Genomic DNA, 19,522 nt, shown 5'->3' with positions numbered 1-19,522 from the left:
AGAGCCATGTCCCAAGGGGTCTGCACTGGGGCTGGTGCAGCAGCAGGTGGTAACGAGGCCCTGCTTCCCCCCAGGGACATCACCTTGAGGTACAAGGAGACGCGGCGGCAGAAGCAGCAGAACCGGGGTGACCACGGCAGTGCTGTCGGCAATGGGGATGGGCACCCGCTGGGACCAGATGATGAGCCTGAGCCCAGGGCCACTGAGAGGGAAGGGGTTCCGGGCTCCAAACTAACTTGTGCCTCTGCTGCCCCTTGAGCAGCCAGACCAAGGCCTCGTTGCCCTGCCCCTGCATCATCCGGCCAGGAACCCAACCACGGGCTCGCCAGCAAGGGGGTGTTTTCTTTTCATCCTGGGCGCTCACTGAGCTCGAGGTGGGTAAGGAGGCCCCACTCCGGCTCCAGCTCCATGTGCGTGCCCGCTGTGCGTGTGTGTGTACACGAGCATGTGCACATGCGTGCGTGGTGTGCACACGTGTGCGTGCACTCTTCGCTTCTCGAACTGTGAGCTGCTGTGTGGCCTGGGCTTGCTAGGCGGCAACTAGACCCCCTGGAGCGAGTCCTGCCTGTCCCTCCTGCCTGGTCAGCCCAGTGGGCTCTGGCCCACTGAGTGCCCTCGTCACCCAGTCACGGTGCAGCCAGGCTCGGTGCCATCTCTACTCCGTGTCCCCGGCCCCTCTGCCCAGTGTCCACGCTGGCCCTGCCAGCCCCGCACTCACTCCTGGTGGCACATGTGAAGGACGGTAGTCCACAGATGCCCCAGGATGGATGAGAAGTTGCGGAGGGCAGCAACGTGAGCCGTTTCCTTGGGAGCTTCCATTAACAAAGACTCTAACCTGGAGGGCACGTAGGTGGGGCCGGAGGTCACCGGACCAGCCCCTCAAGGGGCACTGAGTCAAGAATTCTGAGGGCTAGGGACCTGTCACTCGGTGCTGGGGTCGGATTGTCTCTGTGGTTCCCTGAGCTTAGGTCATCTCATGAGCAAACAATAAAGTGACAAGAAGGTCTGCAGCTTCTGTCCTCCCCGCCCCATGGACCACTTCAAGCCCAGGCCCAGCCCCAGCCTGCTGCTCCCTGGAAAACCACTGAGGATGGGAGACAAGTCTCAGCCGAAGGGGAGTCCAGTGGGTGGAGCTGCGCAGCCGGGACACACACCCCATGTGTACGACCCGTCGTGGCACTCCCCACCTGCTGCATCCGCCCGTCTTTGGGGGCAGGCTGGCGACTGCCGGGGAGTGGCCACAGAGACGGAAGGGAAGGGGCAGCTGTTTTCTCAGGCTGGTTAATTTAAGAACTTTACAATGAAAATTTTCAAACACAAATGAGAGAAAAATGCCGTGGCTTCCCGGGTCCCGATCCCTCCCTGTTCCTAGTCGTGGGCGTGGAGGCTGGGGGTAGGGGGGAGTGGTGTGTGGCCAGGTGGACACAGCCCATGGGGTGGGTGGTTTCAGGAAGGGACCTGAACCCTCAGGGCCAGCCACACTGCTCTGCCTGGGGCTGGCCTCTAAGTGCTCTTGTTTCTTTCGTGTTTTTCTTTACTCTGGGAGAATTTCAGCCCTCTGTGCTGTGAGGCTGGGAGGTGGCACAGAGCCCCAGCCAGGGCGTGCCAGCGAGTCCTTGCCAGCTGTCTGTGCCCCATGGCCGTTCTCTCAGGTCCTCTCCTCTCGATTGTCAGCCCCCTGGTTCTATGGCCCTGCGCAGGCTCATGGCCATGTACTGCCCTCCCCGTTGTTTCTGCTGAGGTGCCATGTGCCCCCCATCTCCCCCAGGGATACTGTTTTTATCACACGTGGTAGCCCTGACTTCTGGAAAGAACAGCTGCCTGTCTTCCCACCACAGGGATGCCTACTTCAGGCCCCTCTGCCAGTGTGGGGCACTCCAGGTGACCCCTCCACTGCTGGCATCCTCAGTGCTCTGAGCTAAGGGGGTGCCCTGCCTGTCTGTTCTTCTGGCCAGTGTCTTGTGGGAGATGCTCTGCTTCCTGTGCTCGCCTGGTCACTGCAGATGGCCCCCAAGAAGCCCCAGGCCCACCTCATACATTTAACTCACTTCTCTGGGGAGCCCTAGTTCCTCTGAGGGGGACCACACTTAGAATCCAAGATCCTGGGCACCTGGGCACTTTAAAGGGTTTTACAGTAGGGTTCCTGAAGCTGCCACCCAGGTAAGTGAGAGTCCCACAGACCAGGACAGGTCACCCTGGGCCAGCCTATCTTGGCAGCCGCCCACCCGTGACCAAGACAAGGCCAGCCTGACTGGAGGGCTGCAGACAGCCAGCATGGGCTCTGGGCTCTGCAGGAAGTGCCCCTGGTGCCAGCGGTGCCAAGGCCCAGAGCTGTGGAGCAGCCAGACCCAAGAGCAGCTACCCATGGACAGAGCTGCGGAGTCCCCAGGGCCCCACTGCTAGATCCAGGCCTCCTCAGCAGAGTGGGATGTGGCTTCGCTTCTAGTGACAGGGAAGGTGCTGGGCTAGGTCACCCTGAGACCCGCGGAGCAGTCTCCTGCTGGCCCCCAGAACACAAGTGCCTGCGGGGCAGGCGGCCAGAGCAGAGAGGCCTGCTGAGCATGCCAGGGCCCCGGGGCTGGGATGCGAATGTGGACTGGTGGTAGTTTGTTTGTTTGGCAGCAAAGAATGCTCTGATATCAGAGAACCTTGCAGTGACCCCACAAGGAAGGACAGGGACCCCTCCTGCCAAAAAAGTGCTTTAATGGTTAGAAAGTGTCTAAAATTTTCTCACAGAAATAAGTCGATCTGAGCATTTCTCTTCAGTCAAAGCTAGGACACCGAAAGAGACCCCAGGGAGCTGTCCAGGGAGAGGTGGTGTCCGGAGCCTGGTGGGCAGGGAAGTGCCTCAGGAGATGACCCTCAGGGATGGCTTGTCCTTCTCCAGGGCCCGCAGTCGGTCCTCCATCTCCTCAGTCCAGTAAATGTCATACAGGCTGCACACAGGGCAGAGAGAAGTGGCTGTAGCTCGACGCTGACCCCCGCCTGCCCTGAGCCCTAGGCAGCCCTGGCCACACCACCCGTGGTCACTGCCCACCATGTCCACTTACACCAGCTGTTCCAGGACACAGGTGGGCTGCCTGACACTCTCCACCAGCCGCAGGACGCCCGGGTCCCCCATGCAGTTGTTGCTGAGGTCCAGCTCGCGCAGGCTATGGCTGGCCAGCAGTACTGAGGCAAGACTGCTGCAGCCTCCATCGGTCACATCACAGTCCCCCAGCCTGGGGGGGGCAGGGCAGAGTCAGGCCAAAGGGTGTGACCCGGGACTGTGCTGCCACCAGACCGTGGGGTGGTGATGGAGGTCCACACCCGCAATGCCTGTGGACTCTGAAATACACTGTACTCAGCAAGTTGGGATCCTGGGATGGGGACAGTTCCCCAAGTCCCAGCCTGGGTCCCTCTGTGGCCCTGAATGCTGCTGACCTTGGGCCAACATCCCTACCAAAGGCAGGGGAGGTGCACAGTTTCCCTCAGCTGGGCAGCGATGGACTGGCCTGAGGCTTGCACATCCGGGACCCCAGCCCCTAACCTCCTCTAGGCGGAGGCACCAGAAAGCCCCTGCAAGGATGGCAGTGGGGGAAGGATAGCGGCAGGAAGACGTAGGCTCAAAGTGCTGCCCACCAGACGCCACACCTGCCCCTTACCCCTCAGCACCCGAAGCCTAGCCAGGGGGCTACAAAGGAGCTGGCTGCATAGTTCAAGGAGCAGCTCAGGGCGGACGTGGAGGGGAGAGGAAAAGCATGGAATGGAAGAGCGTTTCTCGGCTCTGAGAAAGATTATGGGGTACAGCCAAAGAAAGAGGATGGACAGAGCAGACCCAGCACCTGTTCCCATGAGGGGAGACCGGCCAAGACGCAGACCAGACAACCGGCCTCTGAGCTGACGGCTGGGGAAGTTGTGGGACCCCCACCCTAGGTGGCAGCTGAGCAGATGAAGGCCCACAAGACCACGACCGTCCACAGGCAGGGGGCAGTGCCAGCCACAGGGCCAGCTGTCCAGGGCCTCCTGGTCCCACCCCAGACATCCAAAGAAAGCCACCAGCGAGAAGCATGGGACAGTAACAAGACAGAAGACAGCTGAGAATGGAAATGAGTCGGTGCCCAGAAACATGAACAAAAAGTTGGGGAAAGAAAACACAAAGAAAGAACTAGAGGCTCAGTCCAAGACACCCAAGGAAAGACACCGAGGCGCTCGGAGGATCGGAGGCGGCAGCCGGGCCGGCCGAGCTCGCGCAGGCACTCACCAGAGCACGCGCAGCACGCAGCCAGGCTGGCCCAGGCCCTGGCAGAGCTCGCGCACGCCCGCGTCGCCCAGCTTGTTGCTGCTCAGCTGCAGCTCCAGCAGACACCTGCTCTGCGTCAGCACCGCGCTGAAGTGGGGACAGCAGGCGGCCGTCAGGCTGCAGGTCTTCACCCTGTGCAGGCAGAGAAGGCTGAGGCCGGCGGGGCGCGCACGGCTGAAGCCCCGCCCCCGCCAGAGGCCCCGCCCCCGCCCCTGAGCCCGACCCCGCGCACCACAGCGACTCCAGCTGGCAGCCGGGCGCCAGCAGGCTCTCGCACAGCAGCCGGGCGCCCTCGTCGCCCAGCTCGTTGCCCGCCAGGCTGAGCTCCTTCAGGCTCTCCTTGGTGCTCAGCACCCGACACAGGTCCCTGCAGCCCTTGACGGTGACGTCGCACTCCCAGAGCCTGCAGGACAACAACACTGTCCCATGTCTCCCCCGCCATGGCCTGTGGCGCGCCCACACCGCCCTCCCGCCCTCAGGTGCCCAGAGGACGCACCACAGGGTCCTGAGCCTGCAGCTGGGGTGCAGCAGCGCCGGACACAGCTCCGCCACGCCTGCGTCACCCAGCTTGTTGTCTCCCAGCTCCAGCTGCCGCAGCGAGGCCTTAGAGGCCACGACGCCACACAGGTCCCTGCAGTTGGCCGCGGTGATGCCGCAGCTCTCCAGCCTGGGAACACAGGACCACTTGATGGAGCGCAGGAGCCCCCCATCCGCATCCGCTGCGCGCACACCTGTCCCAGCGCGCGTACCTGAGCGTCTCCAGCAGGCAGGCAGAGTCCACGAGGCCCTGGCACAGCACGCGCACGCCGGCCTCACCCAAGGGGTTGTTGCTCACCACCAGCTCCTTGAAGTCCGGTTTGGCCCTAAGCACCGCGGCCAGGGGCTCGCAGCTGGCAGCCGTGAGGTTGCAGTACTCCAACCTGGAGGCGGGCAGGCAAGAGTGGTGTGGACTGGCGGGGTACATTTGGGGTCTCATCCCCCTTCGCAGCCTTCTCCCCAGTCGGCATCAAACGCTGAGGCCCCAGAGACCCGTCTTCAGAGCTACAGGTCAGGGACAGTGAGTGCCCAGAGCCTCCAGGCCCATGTGGACACTGGCATTCCCTCTGGAAACCATATCTTATAACAGGAGTTCAAACCCTGGGATTCTACCAGACCCAAGAGAAAGAGGCCTCCTGAGGGCAGGGACACCCACACATGCTTGGCTGCACTGCCCTGGAGGCAGCCAGGCTGCCCCACACTACGGTGCTGAGTCATGCTTGTCATAGCCGGGTGTCTGTTCCCACTGTTGGGTCCCAGGCCAGCTGCCAGCTCCTTGCAAAGGGCAACTGGGGGGGCAGGCAGGGAGATGGTGAACCCCCCCCAGCCCCAGCATCACAGAGGAGCTCCACAAGGCCCCTGGACCTCCAGAGTCCCCTCAAAGCTCCCTGCAGCTGACACACTGGTAGAGGGAGCGTGCCAAGGGACAGGGGCTCACCAGGGCTGGGGTTTTGCCTGGCTGGGCACTGGGACCCTCGTGGCAAGGCACACACTCACTGCAGCTTCTCCAGGTGGCACTGGGGGTCTAGAAGTCCCTCGCAGAGGAGCCGCAGGCCCACATCCCCCAGGGGGTTGTCGTTGAGGTGCAGCTCACGCAGGGTGGGCACAGAGCGCAACACACCAGGCAGGACCCCACAGCCAGCCTCTGTCAGGCAGCAGTTCTGGAGGCTGGAGCACACACAGCCCTCAGTGAGGCTCCCTTCATCTGCCAGGAGCTTCCAGCAGTGCCCTGCAGGAGGCAGGCTACACCTGCTCCTTCTCTGGACCAGGGACAGTGGGGGTGCGTGGGAGAGGCTGTGGGAAAGCTCGAAGACAGCTGGATCCAGGGAAGCTACATCTGCAGACATCTCCTCAGCAGAGGCTGTATGCTGATGCTGCGAGCCCAGGAACGACAGGCAGGGCCAGATCCTCACCCCAGGGCCAGGCTCTCCATGCCCCCCATGGCCTGGCTGTCCACAACAGGTTCAGACCCAAGCCTGCCACACGGGAGTAGGGGCAACACCAGGACCCTGGCCTCACCTCAGCTTCTGGATCTTGCAGGTGGGGCTCTGCAGGCCCTGCAGCACCAGGTGCACGCCTGCGTCGCCCAGCTCATTGGTGCGCAGGCTGAGCTCGGTGAGGGTGGGGTTGGCCCGGATCGCGGAGCTGATATCCTTGCAGCGCACCTCTGTGAGGCCACAGTCGTCCAGCCTGCAGATGGGACTGCCCTCAGGCTCAATGACCACTTCACACAGCAGGGTGTGACCCAGCAGTGGGGCAAGAAATCACTGAGGTGGGTCACAACCAGGACCATGTTAAAAATGAAACAGAAAAGAGTAGAAACTGACTTGTGGAACTTGTGTTTAAGATTCCTGCACATATACTGTGTGTGTCTGGGGCATAACGTGTTCTCCATGTCTTACCGTGGGGCTCAACGTGTGAAAGAGTCTGGCCTATCCCTAGGAAAAAATCAAACCTAAACAAGGTCACAACCACAAGGAAGTGCTCAGGAGAGGACACAGCATGTCAGACACAGGCCAGCTGAAGAGGCTCCCGCGGTCTGAGCCGCAACAGCATGAGCACAAAATAAACAGTTCAAGAGTGTAACTCAGTAAAACAAACGGCCTCGAGTCCATCCTGATTCAATGAGTAACAACAGACACAAGTGAGAGAAAAGCGAGCTCTGGCTCACAAAAGAACGACGACGGATAAATGTGGAGGGAAGAGGAGATCACAAAATCCCAGTCAGGCAACCACCACAGCAGTAGCTGTTCAGGCAAGAGCCACCGATGGATGCTGAGACCACCAGGCACAAGTCTGAGCGGAAACAGGTAAAGTAAGCAGAACCTCCAAGTGTGTCCCCAAGATACTGATCAATTACAAAGGGAAAAACAGTAACTTCCCAGCGGGAAAGCCAGCAGACACCACCTCGACCAGGTGGCCGTTGCTGCCCCACACATTCCAGGTCATGCTACACCAGGCAGCACCCAACGGCACTTGTGTGTTCCTGCCAAAACATGTGACTTCAACCATAAGTAAACACCAGACAAACCCCAACCGAAGGACACTCTCCAGGAGCCTAGCCGGACTCTCAGAACTCAGATAACCGAGAACAAAAAGAGACAGAGGACATCACAGATGGGAGGGGGCTGAAGAGACGGGAAGATGAAATGCCACATGGGATCCTGGATGGAGCAGGAACAGGAAAAGGACGCTGGGGAAAAGCAGAATCCGGTCAGCCCCGGAAGTGCCGGGCCAGCGCCTCCACTTTGACAAGTGCCCAGGTGACGAGAGACAGTGTCCTTAGGAGAGGCTGTGAAGGGCACACGGGAGCCCTGGGCTGTCTTCACAGCTCGTCTGTAAGTCTAAAACTATGTCAAATGACAAGTTGAAAAGAGAAAAAACAAGGACTAAGCAGGCACCTCTCTTGCTTGTGAAGCCTGAAGCCCCACTGGGTTTGTGAGAATCTTAAGAACCGAGGCCAGTCTTGACTCTGCTTCCCAGCCTGCAGCTGGGCAGGGATGAGCAGAGCCTCCCCAGAGGAGCCCTGAGCCTCGTCCTGCCCTCTGTGTTCCCAAAGAGAAGAGCTGGAGACCATGGGGCTGGAGATGTGTGCACCAGCTCAAGGCGCCCGCCTGCCAAGGGCATCTCACCTGACCACTTGGTACTGCTGGATCAGGGGCAGGAGCTCCGTCCACCTGGCATCACTCAGCTGCTCACACTGGATGTTGAGGCTCATGGTGGGAGGTGAGGTGTTGTCTAGGTAGAAGGCAGGGAAGAGAGCATCTCAGCCAAATCCTCTCAAGGTTTGACAGGCCAGAGATTCTGCAAATGGGGAAAGAAGTCCAAAGAGGACCCCGAGGGGGCTGGCGTTTCAGGAGAAGCCACACCTCTCCCTGGGCAGGTGCCTGCCCTGCTGCTTTTCTTCAGCACCCTCCTCAGTCTCCAGAAGCCTGGATGGGCAACTCCTGCCTGGGCAAGGATGGGGTAGGGGTGGGCTATGGGACTGGAGACCCCAGCAGGACAGTGTGGAGACCAGCTACGGAAATCCCTCCTGCCCACTTGGCCTGCATCTGCTCTGAGAACAGCAGGGCTGGGCTGGCCTAGCAGGTAGCACCACAGTCCCACTTCACCAGGCTCTCCACAAAGCCAGCGACCCCAGGATGCCAGGATCCTAGAACCCAGCACCCTGTACCTCACAGCCCTGAAACAGCTGGTGGGAGGGGTGCCAGCCACAGTGCCCTGGGCAGGATAGAGGGCAAACAGGGGGTCTGCACTTGGAGCACATCTTCCATGACCCTCTTCTGAGGCTTGGACTCTGCCCCACACTGGGCCAGCCCATAGAGAGGCCAGGCTATCAGGCACGCTGGGATGGGAGTAGGTCACAGGCCCTGAACCCTCACCAAGGATGAGCACAGAGCCTGAATATGTGAGTCGGGTGCTGACTGTGGAAGGGCGTTCCTGAGGCCCAGGGCACCCACCTACTGTCCCGCCCCAGCACAGGCCTCAGTGGACACATTGCTGAGCATCTGCCAGGGGCTGGCCTGGAGTGCAGGGGGTGGGGCGAGCAAGCTAAAGAGGAGCACCTGGGCAGCCGTGATCAAGATGCCGACACGGGGGAGGGGGAGAGAGCTGGTCTCATTCAAGAGCAACAGAAAGCCCAGGAAGGAGTCACTTCTGAAAATGATGCCCCCTACAAAGGTCATGCCAAACAGGATGACACAGCCCAAGATTCCTGGTTCCCTGACAACCCCAGCTTCCTGAGAACGCTGCTCTCACTCCTGTCTGTGCCCATATCTGGCCTGGCCTTGCTCGAGGGGGGCCTCCCCCGTCGCTTCCTGGGGCTGGTCCAGGGCCCACAGTGGGGAGCAGGCAGTCGGTCCACTCCAGCTGAGCAGAGGGAAGAGGCCGCTGGTGCCAACCAAGAGGAAAGACTCACGTTTACATGCCTTAGCATGTGGGCCTGCAGAGGAAACCAAGGCAAGGGCGTGGATAACATGCCAGGGTCACGCAGCCATCACATGGAGGAACCAAGAGTAAACCTGGCCCGCTGCCCACAGCATGTGAGCAAAACCAGTCCTGCCTGGGTGGTGGCCCAGGGAGCCCAGGGTGTGGTCACCCAAACCCTGTCTCAAATTGCAGCCGCCACCTGCATACTGAGAGGGAAGTACAGGGGTCCTGGGTGCTGCAGATGCTAACTCTGACCCTTCTCCAGACCACCTGAGGACCTCCAGCCCCAGTACTGCTCCCCCAGAGTGTCTTCCTCCTCAGTTCTGGATCAGCTGGCTCTCCTGCAATGATCTGAGATTAAGGACAAGGACGGAGAACTGATGTAGGGGCTGAATCCCCCACTCTCCAGGGCTTGCCAAGACCCCACTATATCCCCTCAGTTGGGCTTTGGGACCAGGAGGGCACTTCTTAACCTCTGTGGGTCACTGGTTCCTTGGACAATCCCCTGAAAACGAGTACCATCCTGTGAGACATGTGTGTGCGTACAAGCTTCTTTATGACTGCAGCAGGCCCCTCAACCCTCCCCACTTAAAATCACATTTCAGGCCCAATGCTTTGCAGGGAATCAGGACCCCCCCCTCCGCCAGCCAGGCTGCTCCCTGCTGCAGCCCAATTTGGTCAGTCCAGGGATCTGAACAGTAGCCCCAATTAGTTCTCTCCAGGGGAGAACAGGCGGCTCTGCAGTTCTAAGGTGGGAGCTCTCAGCAGCGCCCACGGCCTGGACCACACCCTGCTGAGCAACAAGGGAGGGGCTGGCTAGAGCAGCTTCGGGTCCACTTAGCTCCCATGAGGCTACCTCGGATGGAAAGACTGCAAAGCTGCCCTGTGGGGCTGGCCACACCCATGTGTGTCTGATGCCTGGGTTACCTCTGAGGGGCACAGAGCCACCCTCTAGAGAGACACAGGCCACACTCAGGCAACATGCATGGAGAAGGTTCCGGGCACCTACAACCCCCACCTAGGACCCATGGACACCCCGGCCCATACCCCTTTTCTGGTCTCTCAAATTTGCTAGTTCTGGACGCTCCATCACATATTAAAGAGCTGGGAGGGGACCCCAGAAAAACACACAGGGCAGCACGGGGGGAGGCCACAGATAGTCCCAGCCCCTTCACCACCAGCCCCCACCCACTTCCACTCGGCCCCAACACTCACCTGGTGCCACTGCAGACCCAAAGCCCAATCCGTCGCCGTGGCCAGATCCTTTGTCCAGGGCCAGGACAAGGATGGACGGGTCTCCAGCAGGGCTAGGGCAGAGCCTAGAGACCTTGAGGGGAGCCCGGCCCACTCACCATCACCCACCCAACTCTTTCAGGCCAGGCACCAGCCACAGGGAGGGGCTGCCCTCCACCCCCCCTCGCCCTTAGCTCAGACGCCAGCTGAGCTGGATCCCCTTGTTAAGCCATCACTGCTTTCCACTGGGCCTGGGGATAAAACCCAATGTCCCCATCCCACTTCCCACTCTCTGGCCCCAACTAGCCTTTCAACTTCATCTCCTACAACAGGCAACCATGCATGCCCCCAGCTCCCAAGGAGGGGGCACAGGCCCAAGGGGGAGCCCCCACCACCCCCACTGAAACACACCCTCTGCCTCCTCCCACAAGCAAACATGAATCGGGGAATTCCCCAAAACATAAAAACAAAACAAACCTGAGAAACCCCTTTTCACCGCCAGAATGGAAAAGACTGACAAGTCTTTGTTGTGGCTGCCACAAGATGCATGAGACTGCACCAAGGCATCTGGGGTGTGTAATTTGGCAATATGTAAAGCATGTACACACCCTCCGTTTCTAGATCAACCAAGAGAAACAAATCTATCAAACCTGGAAACAATCTAAATGTCTAGGGCCAGTCCGTAGCTCACTCGGGAGTGCAGCGCTGGTAGCGCCGAGGCCTCAGGTTTGGATCCTATCTAGGGATGGCCGGTGCGCTCACTGGCTGAGCATGGCGCAGACGACACCGTGCTGAGGGTTGCGATCCCCTTACCGTTCAAAAAAAAAAAAAAAAACTACTACTGATAAAGAGCTTCAAGGGCACACTGTTAAATTTTTTAAGCATGAAGAACAGGACATATTAGAGCACTGTCTGAAAAAACTCTGAGGTAGGGGCATGGAGAGTTCTTGCATCACCACCATGGAAGCAGGAGCCTCCCCAGGTGTCCACCCTCCTGCGCACGCGGGCTGCGGCTATTTAATCGAGACTGACCTGCACACTTGTTACAACAGGGGGTGCTTGATGTGTTCCCATCACGCAGGCATTCATCTACCCAACCACTGTTCATTGAGCACCTACTGTATGCCAGGACTGTTTTAGGTGCTTGGGCTATAGCAGAACAAGGCAAAGGTCTCAGCCCTCATGAATCTTACAGTCCAGGGGGAAATGCATGGAACTGAAACAGGGGAAATTAAGGCAGGGTAAAGGGTACTCAGGGGTGTGGCGTGGCAGGGAGGAGGTCAGGAAGGTCCTCTGAGAAGGCAAGAGGGGGCCGGGCGGGGGCTGACCAGGGGCTGGGGGGAGAGGAAGTGGACTGGAGAGTTGTTTCCCCAACACTGCATGCACCGCTCCCTGCAGACCTGGCCCAATCTCCACCGCCGCCAGGGGGCAGCACAGAGCGGACAGGGATGCTGGAGCTGTGGCCGGGGGTTGGTTCTTCTGACTGAATGTAAAGGGTTACTCAATTTGGGGAAGAAATTTATGAATAAGGGGGTGGAGCCACCAACTCAGGGTCCAGGGTTCCAGGTAAGCCGTAGCTGGACAGGGGCGGACCACGCAGACAAGCCCAGGCTCAGGGTGCATCCAGCGCCCGGCAAGATGCTCAGGACGAGTCGGGGTGTGAAGACTGCAAGCGCCTCCCTTCCACCTTGATGCAGTAAGATGAGGTGTGTGCTGCTGAGTTTCCGGGAGGAGCTACACAGTCAGAAAGAGTGAGAAAAGAGGGGCACTGCCGAGGGGTGGAGAGTGGGCTACGGGGCACTGGAGCTCCAACAGCCTTAACATGGTTTTTACCACGTGAGCAGTACAGGGGTGCTTCAGAAGGTTCATGAAAAGACTCATTATTTTTTTCTTTTTTATTTATTTTTTTTAGGTGGCTGGCTGGTACAGGCATCTGAACCCTTGACCTTGGAACACCACACTAACCAACCAGCTAACCGGCCAGCCCAATTCCTATTATCTTAATTCCACTTTTCCACACACCTTTTGAAGTATCCTCGTATGTGCTCTTTGTAGAAAAATTAGAAGAAAGTGAGAAGCCCAAGAACGCCCATCTTCCAGAAGCAAGCACTCTGACATTTACGTACGTGCTCCTACTCCTCTATGCACACGCGCGTTTTTAAAATAAAAATGGCACACTAGGTATGGTAGGCAGAATAACGGCGCCCAACGACATCCACGTCCCAAGAGCCAAACCTGTGAAACTACCCTACATGGCAAAAGGGGCTATGCAAACGTGACTAAATTAAAGATGCTGCGAGGGGGCCCAGCGTAACCGTGAGCGTCCCTACAGGGGCTCTGGGGATGCAGACGGGCAGCCTGTAGTAGTTGGAAAGAAGCAGGTTCTCAGCTGGAGCCTTCAGAAGGGATCAGCCCTGCCAGCACCTTTACCTTAACCCCAGACCTCCAGAACTGTGAAACAGGGAGTCGTGGCGATCGTGTTACTGCATCGCTTGTGATACTCTTCGCTGAAGAACACGCACACAATGTCATCTTTAACGACCACACCCTGTGCGATCATGTGCTTGAATTCGACTCAGCCAACCTCCGTAGGCGGGGACGTGGGCTGTTTCCAGACTCAGGGTTTCCACACCCAGAAGGAGGCCTGCCTGTTCTACGGTCCCTCCGGGACACCGCAAACCAGCTCTCCGGAAATGCTGCGGACTCCTCTGCTGTCCCGCACCCGCGTGGGCACCCTGGCTGGTGACAGACCCGACGACGCAGTGCCCGGAGCCCCTGTCCCATTCCGTCCCACGCTGACGCCGCGGCCCCAGCTCGCAGGGCCTTTGCCGGGGGCGGGCGGAGGGCCGTGCCCACAGCCGGCGGCCGCCGCCCCGGCCGGCGCTGCCCCGCGGGTCCCGGAGCCCGGTCCGCAGCGTGCCTGCCCGCTCGGGGGGGCTGACGCCGCCACCTCTCCCAACACGGCCTACGGATGGGGCCCGGGCGAGTCCTCCCTGCCAGGCTGTCCCTCCCGCGGGGTCGGTTGTTTGGGGAGAGCTCGGCCCGGCCGGCCCGGCCTGCGTAGCTCTCCCGGAGCCGACGCGCCGGGTGGGAAGCGCCTCCGCGCGAGGGCGGACCGCGCAGGCGCAGACGCGCCGCCCTGCGCCAGGCCTCCCGGCGTACCCCGGGATGCGCACTCGGGCGCGATGACGTCCTGAGGGCGCGCCAACGCCACCGGGCGACACCGCCTCCTCGGCCTCCACGGCCCGGCCCCGCCTCGGGAGCGCGCGCCTTGCCAGGGCAGCCCGGGCCGCAGAGCGCCCTGCGCGCGTCTGGGGATGCCCAACCAGGGCCGGCGCCGGTAAGGACTGGTCCCGGGCCGCTCGCCGTCTGACCTCGGGCTGACGTACCGCGGGGAGGACTGACCTCGAGACTGCCGGCGGGCTGTCACCGGCCTGTAGACAGAGAGCGAGACGGCGGACCTCAGCCTCCAGCGGGCGAGAAGGCCGAGCAGGGCGAGGTCTCCGCCGCGAGGGGCCGGCGGGGCGGGGCGGGGCGGAGGCGGGGCCGAGCTCCGGGGGCGGGGCCGAATGGAACAAGGTCTCGCGGGCGGGGCCGGGTCCCAGCCGCAAGGGGCGGGGCTTAGGGCGAGTACCCGGCGGCCCTCACTTGGGGCCTGAGGCGGGGGGCGGGGCCGGGCTTCTGTCTGTGCTCCTTGGGGCGGCCGCGGGCGCCACCTGGCCGGGTCACGCGGCCACGCTCTACTTGGCGCCGGGGTGGGGCGGTGGTCCCGGCGCGGCACTGACCCCCTCCCTCGGGCCGGGGGCTGTCGTGGGCCGGCCTCGCGCGGCCGTGCCGTCCCAGAAATCTCTGACGGAGGGGAACTCGGAGGAGGAGGCCCGGGCTTGGGGGCGTTCCCTGCTGGCACGGTGACACCACCGGGGATTGAGACACTAGCGTGGGTGGGGAGCCAGCCTGGAGCTGGTGGAGGCGTGGCCAGGCGTTGCGGGCTGAAGCACGTGCTGCCCAGCGACACCTACGAGGAGAGCTGGGGTTTTCCTGGGGCAGGGAGTGGCCGGAAGGTAGCAGACGGGAGCGGGGAAGACAGGTTACCCCACTCCGAGAAAACAGCGCACTTGGGGCGGGGGACAGCGTCCCCATGAGCACCAGGTTCTGCTGGAGCAAAAGGGGTAGGACGTTCAAGAAGAAACACTTCATGAGAATGTGTCTTTATTTTAGTGCCGGAAGTTCAGCAGTCTGGGTAGAAACTTATTATTGTTCTGCAAATGTAGCGCACAGACCCTGGTTGACTTTTCTAGAATTAGCAACAGCCGGTTCGTGAGAGTCTGCGTGGCCGGCACTGCGCGGGGCCTCGAGGAGGAGGCCGCGGGCTGTCACAGGTGTCCCAGGGTACTGCGAAGCTGGGTTGTTGGAGGAGAAAGTCAGGAGGAACGTCGTTCATACCTTCGCTGACATGCAGTGACGCTGACGTGACACGTCAGGCTGGGTGTGCCTGCAGCGCCCAGCCGAGCTCTCTCCGCTGTTCGTTGTTGCCGTTTTTGTTTGTTTCTTTGTTTTTTGGCGGCTGGCCGGCTTGGGATCCGTATCCTTGGTCTTGGTGCTCTAACCAACTGAGCTAAGCAGCCAGCCCCAGTCATTTCTTTTTGTTCGTTGCTTTGTGTTTAACGGGAAACCAACAGCAAGGCTTGTTGGAATTGTGACTAAATTAAGAGTGGATTTCTGCACATGGATTTGAGATGTTCTAACGAATGAACATTAACTTTGTGACTTATATTTTGAGTGCTTATTTAACGAATATTAAGTGTTTGCTAGTCTCCAATTCTCAGAATTGACATTTTGGCAGATGAGGCTTGCAAATAAGGGAACTGTATGCTAGAGCTCTTCTCCGGCACTTTGTTAAACCTCTCTCCTGATTGTCTTTAGAGAAGGTGGTTGATCACAGGGGAAAGCTCAGGGCCTGGATCCAGCTGACCTGGTGTGACCTTCATCCTGGGCTCATGAGCTTGGTGGCCAGTGGTGAGTTCTTTAACCCTCTAGGCTTGATCGTTTTCACCTGTGAATGGGAGCCACAGGCATCCCTCCTTCCAGGCAGTGAGGACTGGGGCAGTGATGCGGGAAATGTTGAGGGCACATGGTTCTCTAAGGACTATTTATGCAAAGTGTTTGCTGCAGAAACAAGGTGCTTTTTTTTTTTTTTTTTTTTAAAGATGACCGGTAAGGGGATCTCAACCCTTGGCTTGGTGTTGTCAGCACCACGCTCAGCCAGTGAGCAAACCGGCCATCCCTATATAGGATCCGAACCCGTGGCCTTGGTGTTAGCAGCACCGCACTCTACCGAGTGAGCCACGGGCCGGCCCGAAACAAGGTGCTTTTGATCTAGCATCTGAATGTGAGATGTAGAATTCATCACAGGACGCTGGAATGTTGCTGCTGACCTGATTCAAAACACCTGGACCAGCTGTTTTGCCCACCGCAAGAATAACATTTTTGGGAAAGCTGCTAAAATATTCTACTTTCATTTCATTCTTTTCTGTGCCATAACCTGATATTTGCTCCTTGCAGTTCTCATATGGATAAAGAAAACTATTTAAGTGCTTGGCTCGGAAGCTGTTAGGGCTCCCTTTTGGGACACCGAATGGGGATGTGAGGATCAGGTGAGAATGTGGGGGAAGGTGCTGGTCCACTTTGAGACACCACAGGATGCTGAGTGTACAGGCTACCACCCCATCTGCACTGGACGTCCCTCCTGGACAGAATGCTGGCTACAGTTGGGGGCCACATGGGAGTCCCTGAAGTTGTCTTTATTTTTATTTTAGACTCACCCGGTTCACCCAGTTGGGATTTGGAATATACACAAGAACTCCTACCCCCAGTTTTATATTATCCGCCCAGAGGTGGTCACTTGTGCCCACTTCTGGTGGGTCCTAGTGACTATGCTTTGTTTTCCTGATCCAGTCCTGTGCGGGTCTGACAGAGTTAATCCTTCACCCTTTTCTTCTCCCGCCTGCCTCCTCCTCATACCTCCAGCCCCACCAAGCTACACATTTCCTGAAATAGAGCTTTTGGGTTGCTTTGTATTTTTGTCAATGGCTGTGGCAGTATCATGACATAGGGGGCTGTCACTAAAAGGGAATAGAGCGAGGAGCTGAGGAGAGAAGCCCCCAGTAAATGTTTATGAAAAAGAGCGACACGGCACTCAAGGTCCACCATGCGACACGTGGGACAGATGCTGCCCACAGGTGTCTTCGGTTGGGGAGTCCTTGTACCTGTTCTACTTTTGTAAACGTATTCCTTTTTAAAAAACACCTTTTTTAGGGCCGGCCCGGGGCTCACTGAGGAGAGCGTGGTGCTGACACCACCAAGTCAAGGGTTAAGATCCCCTTACCGGTTGTCTTTAAAAACAAACAAACAAAAAAACACCTTTTTTTTCTTTCATGTTCCAAGTCTTTACAAAAGATTGTTTTATTAATTCAACTCCTGGGTAAAGGAATTTTAAAATAACTTTGACAACTCGAAAAAATAAACTATCGCATATGATGTTTTTGATTAGAAAAAGCTTGCACCTTAAAGGACAGAGCATGTAGAGCAGCAAGGGCCACAGGAATGGAGGCAGGTTGTACGCGCAGTGGCAAGAGGCTGAACAAAAGCAAGTCACACCCCTTGTTCCAAAGTGTGTTTGTGAGAGTCATTGCTCAGCACTACCGCACGCAGTGGCTCTTGCAGAAGAGAGCATTTACTCCAGCCCATGTGTCACCTTCTGTGGTAATTTGTATGGGAACGGCATAAGATCTAGTATAGTTTTAGATCCAATGCCATTTCATGAAAGATTGGTAATAAGCAAAAATGTAATCAGTGCAGTATTTAAAAATAATTGAGAATTGTGACAACTTAAGATAACACCTCCTGAAAATAAGATGTAAGAAAGGGATTGAGTTCTTTTCTTACAGGTACTACACTTCAGTGCCAAGTGGCTATTGAGCAAAAAGCTGAGAGCCCAGAAAGAGGAAGGGCACAGATATTTACTCCTTGTGCAACATTTTCATAAATACCATTTCAGGAAGTCTTACTAAAACATAATTCAAAACTATTATTTAAATAAAAAATACCTTTTCAGTTTAAGATACATACAGAAAAGTGTGTGGCCTAAATACAGTGCAAACTGGAGTTTCACAAATGACATGGAAAATGGAAAGACATTTAAGGAGGAGCAGCAAGTATGTGAGAATTAGACTTGATTGGTGGCTGCTATGGGTTTGTGTGTGAGTGGTTATGTAGTGGGTGGTTTCTTAAACTTATGCTAGTAATGACCACCTGAGTTTTGCTGACTGAGAATTGGTCCTAAGATGTAGAAGGTAGAGCACCCTCTGATTCACAGGCTACGTTCTGTCACTCACTGGGAGGAAGTTCACGATAGAGTGGGTTTAGGGGAATCTTTGCATTCCCAGAAGGGCTTCTCGCCATGAGTGAGAAGGTCTTGGCTTTAAGCTGCCAATTTCAGTGAGACAAGAAGCAGGGTGGTCAAGGGGGCAGCGTGTGCTTCTGGAGTCCTGAGTTGCATGCTGGTGTGGTGCGGTGGTCCCAGACAGGTGATGCCGTCAGGGCTAGGCATGGAGACGCTGCATATATACACAAGGCACTGCAGGGACAGCTGTGCATGGTTGCATAATGCTGGTCAGGAGGTGACTTCATACGAGAGGTATTCCGGGTTTGAAGTAGCCACTCCTCTAATTCCACAGACTAATTTTGCCTATTTTGAACTTTTTGTAGATGGAGTTACAGTCCATGTTCTCTTTTATATCTGACTTCTTTTTCTCAACATTATGTGAGTGGCACTCACCCATTTCATTGTGACTGGTGATAATCTATATACTCAACGCTACGTGGTCTTCTGCTGTATGACATACCATCATTTATGTATATCTTGATGGACATTTAGGCATTTCCAGTTTTTGGTAATTACAAAAAACGTTGTGCGAACATTCTCAGACATATCTTTTGCTGAACGTTGTAAGCGTTTCTATTGGGTGTGTACCTAGGAGTAGGAGCGGAATTGCTGAGTCGCTGAATATGTATATGTCCAGCTTTAGTAGTTTGGATAACAAGGCTGTGATGGCCTCATAAAATGACTTGGGAATTGTTTCCCCATTATCCTGAAGAGTTTGTGTAATATTGGTGTTCATTATTGCTTAAATGTTTGGTAGAATTCACTGAGGAATTCTTGGTTTATTTTGCAGTTGTTGGAGCAGTGTAATACCGATATCAATCAGGATAGGTTGTTAATCTTTTATTAAAAATCTATGTCTGCTGAACTTTTGTTGTCATATTTAACCAGTTGTTGAGATTTGTGTTAAACATTCCAACCACAATTGTATGTTTGTCTATTTCTCCTTTTAGTTCTGTTAGGTTTTTCTTTTCTATTTTTAGGTTATGTCAAGAGCCTCATATTTTATTTTATTTCAAATTAACAACATTAATTTAACATGATGGATGGTTTTTAAAAAATTATTTATCATTATTGTTATTTTTTTACATTCTAAGATGTGGAGCAGTGTGGGGGGAGAGTTGGGGGTAGGGAGGCAGAGGTGGGGGTGGAGGGGTGGGCTGGCCCATAGCCAACTCCTTCACTGGCCTGGTTGCGGGTTATGGCTGAGGCTGTTGGCCACCGCCTAACCCCCCACCCCCCAACCCCAGCTAGGGAGACTTGGGGTTTCCAGCAGTGGAAGAGCCTCATATTTTAAATTGTCTTATAATCCTAGCAAATTGATTCTTTATCATTATGAAATGCTCTTCTTTATTCTTGTAATTTTTTTTTGTTTGATAGTGTAACTGCACCAGCTTTCTATGGGTAAGTGCTTACGTGGTATATACCTTTCCCATTCTCTTACTTTTAACATTTTATATGCTTTTGTTTAAGATGTTCTCTTGTAAAAAGCACATAGTTTCCTTTGTTTTTACCTACTTTGGCAATCGGTCTTTTCATTGGAATATTTTGACCATTTTCATTTAATTTAATTACTGATATATTTGGGGACTAATTTTATC

The 19,522-nt window shown here is 56.5% G+C and overlaps 2 protein-coding genes across 7 annotated transcripts in view; one reads left to right on the top strand and one right to left on the bottom strand.

Moving 5' to 3' along the window:
- Window positions 1–1,010, top strand: part of PTDSS2 (phosphatidylserine synthase 2) — a 32,981-nt gene extending 31,971 nt beyond the window's left edge. For all 3 annotated transcript variants that reach the window (XM_063093649.1, XM_063093647.1, XM_063093648.1), the window contains one exon: window positions 75–1,010. In XM_063093649.1, coding sequence (XP_062949719.1) covers window positions 75–258 — 184 coding nt within the window. In that variant the 3' untranslated portion in view covers window positions 259–1,010. The remainder of the gene's footprint in view (window positions 1–74) is intronic.
- Window positions 1,011–2,686: 1,676 nt separating this feature from the next.
- Window positions 2,687–14,009, bottom strand: RNH1 (ribonuclease/angiogenin inhibitor 1). 4 transcript variants are annotated; one of them, XM_063093516.1, is made up of 10 exons: window positions 13,886–14,009; window positions 7,951–8,056; window positions 6,338–6,508; window positions 5,816–5,986; window positions 5,032–5,202; window positions 4,779–4,949; window positions 4,515–4,685; window positions 4,244–4,414; window positions 3,051–3,221; window positions 2,687–2,936 (listed from the first exon to the last, which is right to left on the bottom strand). In XM_063093516.1, the coding sequence occupies exons 2-10, from the start codon at window positions 8,034–8,036 to the stop codon at window positions 2,849–2,851; spliced, it is 1,371 nt and encodes a 456-aa protein (XP_062949586.1). In that variant the 5' UTR covers window positions 8,037–8,056; window positions 13,886–14,009; the 3' UTR covers window positions 2,687–2,848. The 4 variants fall into 4 exon arrangements, with proteins under 4 accessions (XP_062949586.1, XP_062949583.1, XP_062949584.1 ...); XM_063093513.1 differs by having other exon boundaries at window positions 13,870–13,979; XM_063093514.1 differs by lacking the exon at window positions 13,886–14,009 and adding an exon at window positions 9,237–9,338.
- Between the last annotated feature and the right edge of the window lie 5,513 nt (window positions 14,010–19,522).

Source organism: Cynocephalus volans, chromosome 4 (assembly GCF_027409185.1).
Source record: "Cynocephalus volans isolate mCynVol1 chromosome 4, mCynVol1.pri, whole genome shotgun sequence".
Taxonomy (NCBI): Eukaryota; Metazoa; Chordata; class Mammalia; order Dermoptera; family Cynocephalidae; genus Cynocephalus; species Cynocephalus volans.
This window is presented reverse-complemented; position numbering and strand designations above follow the sequence as displayed.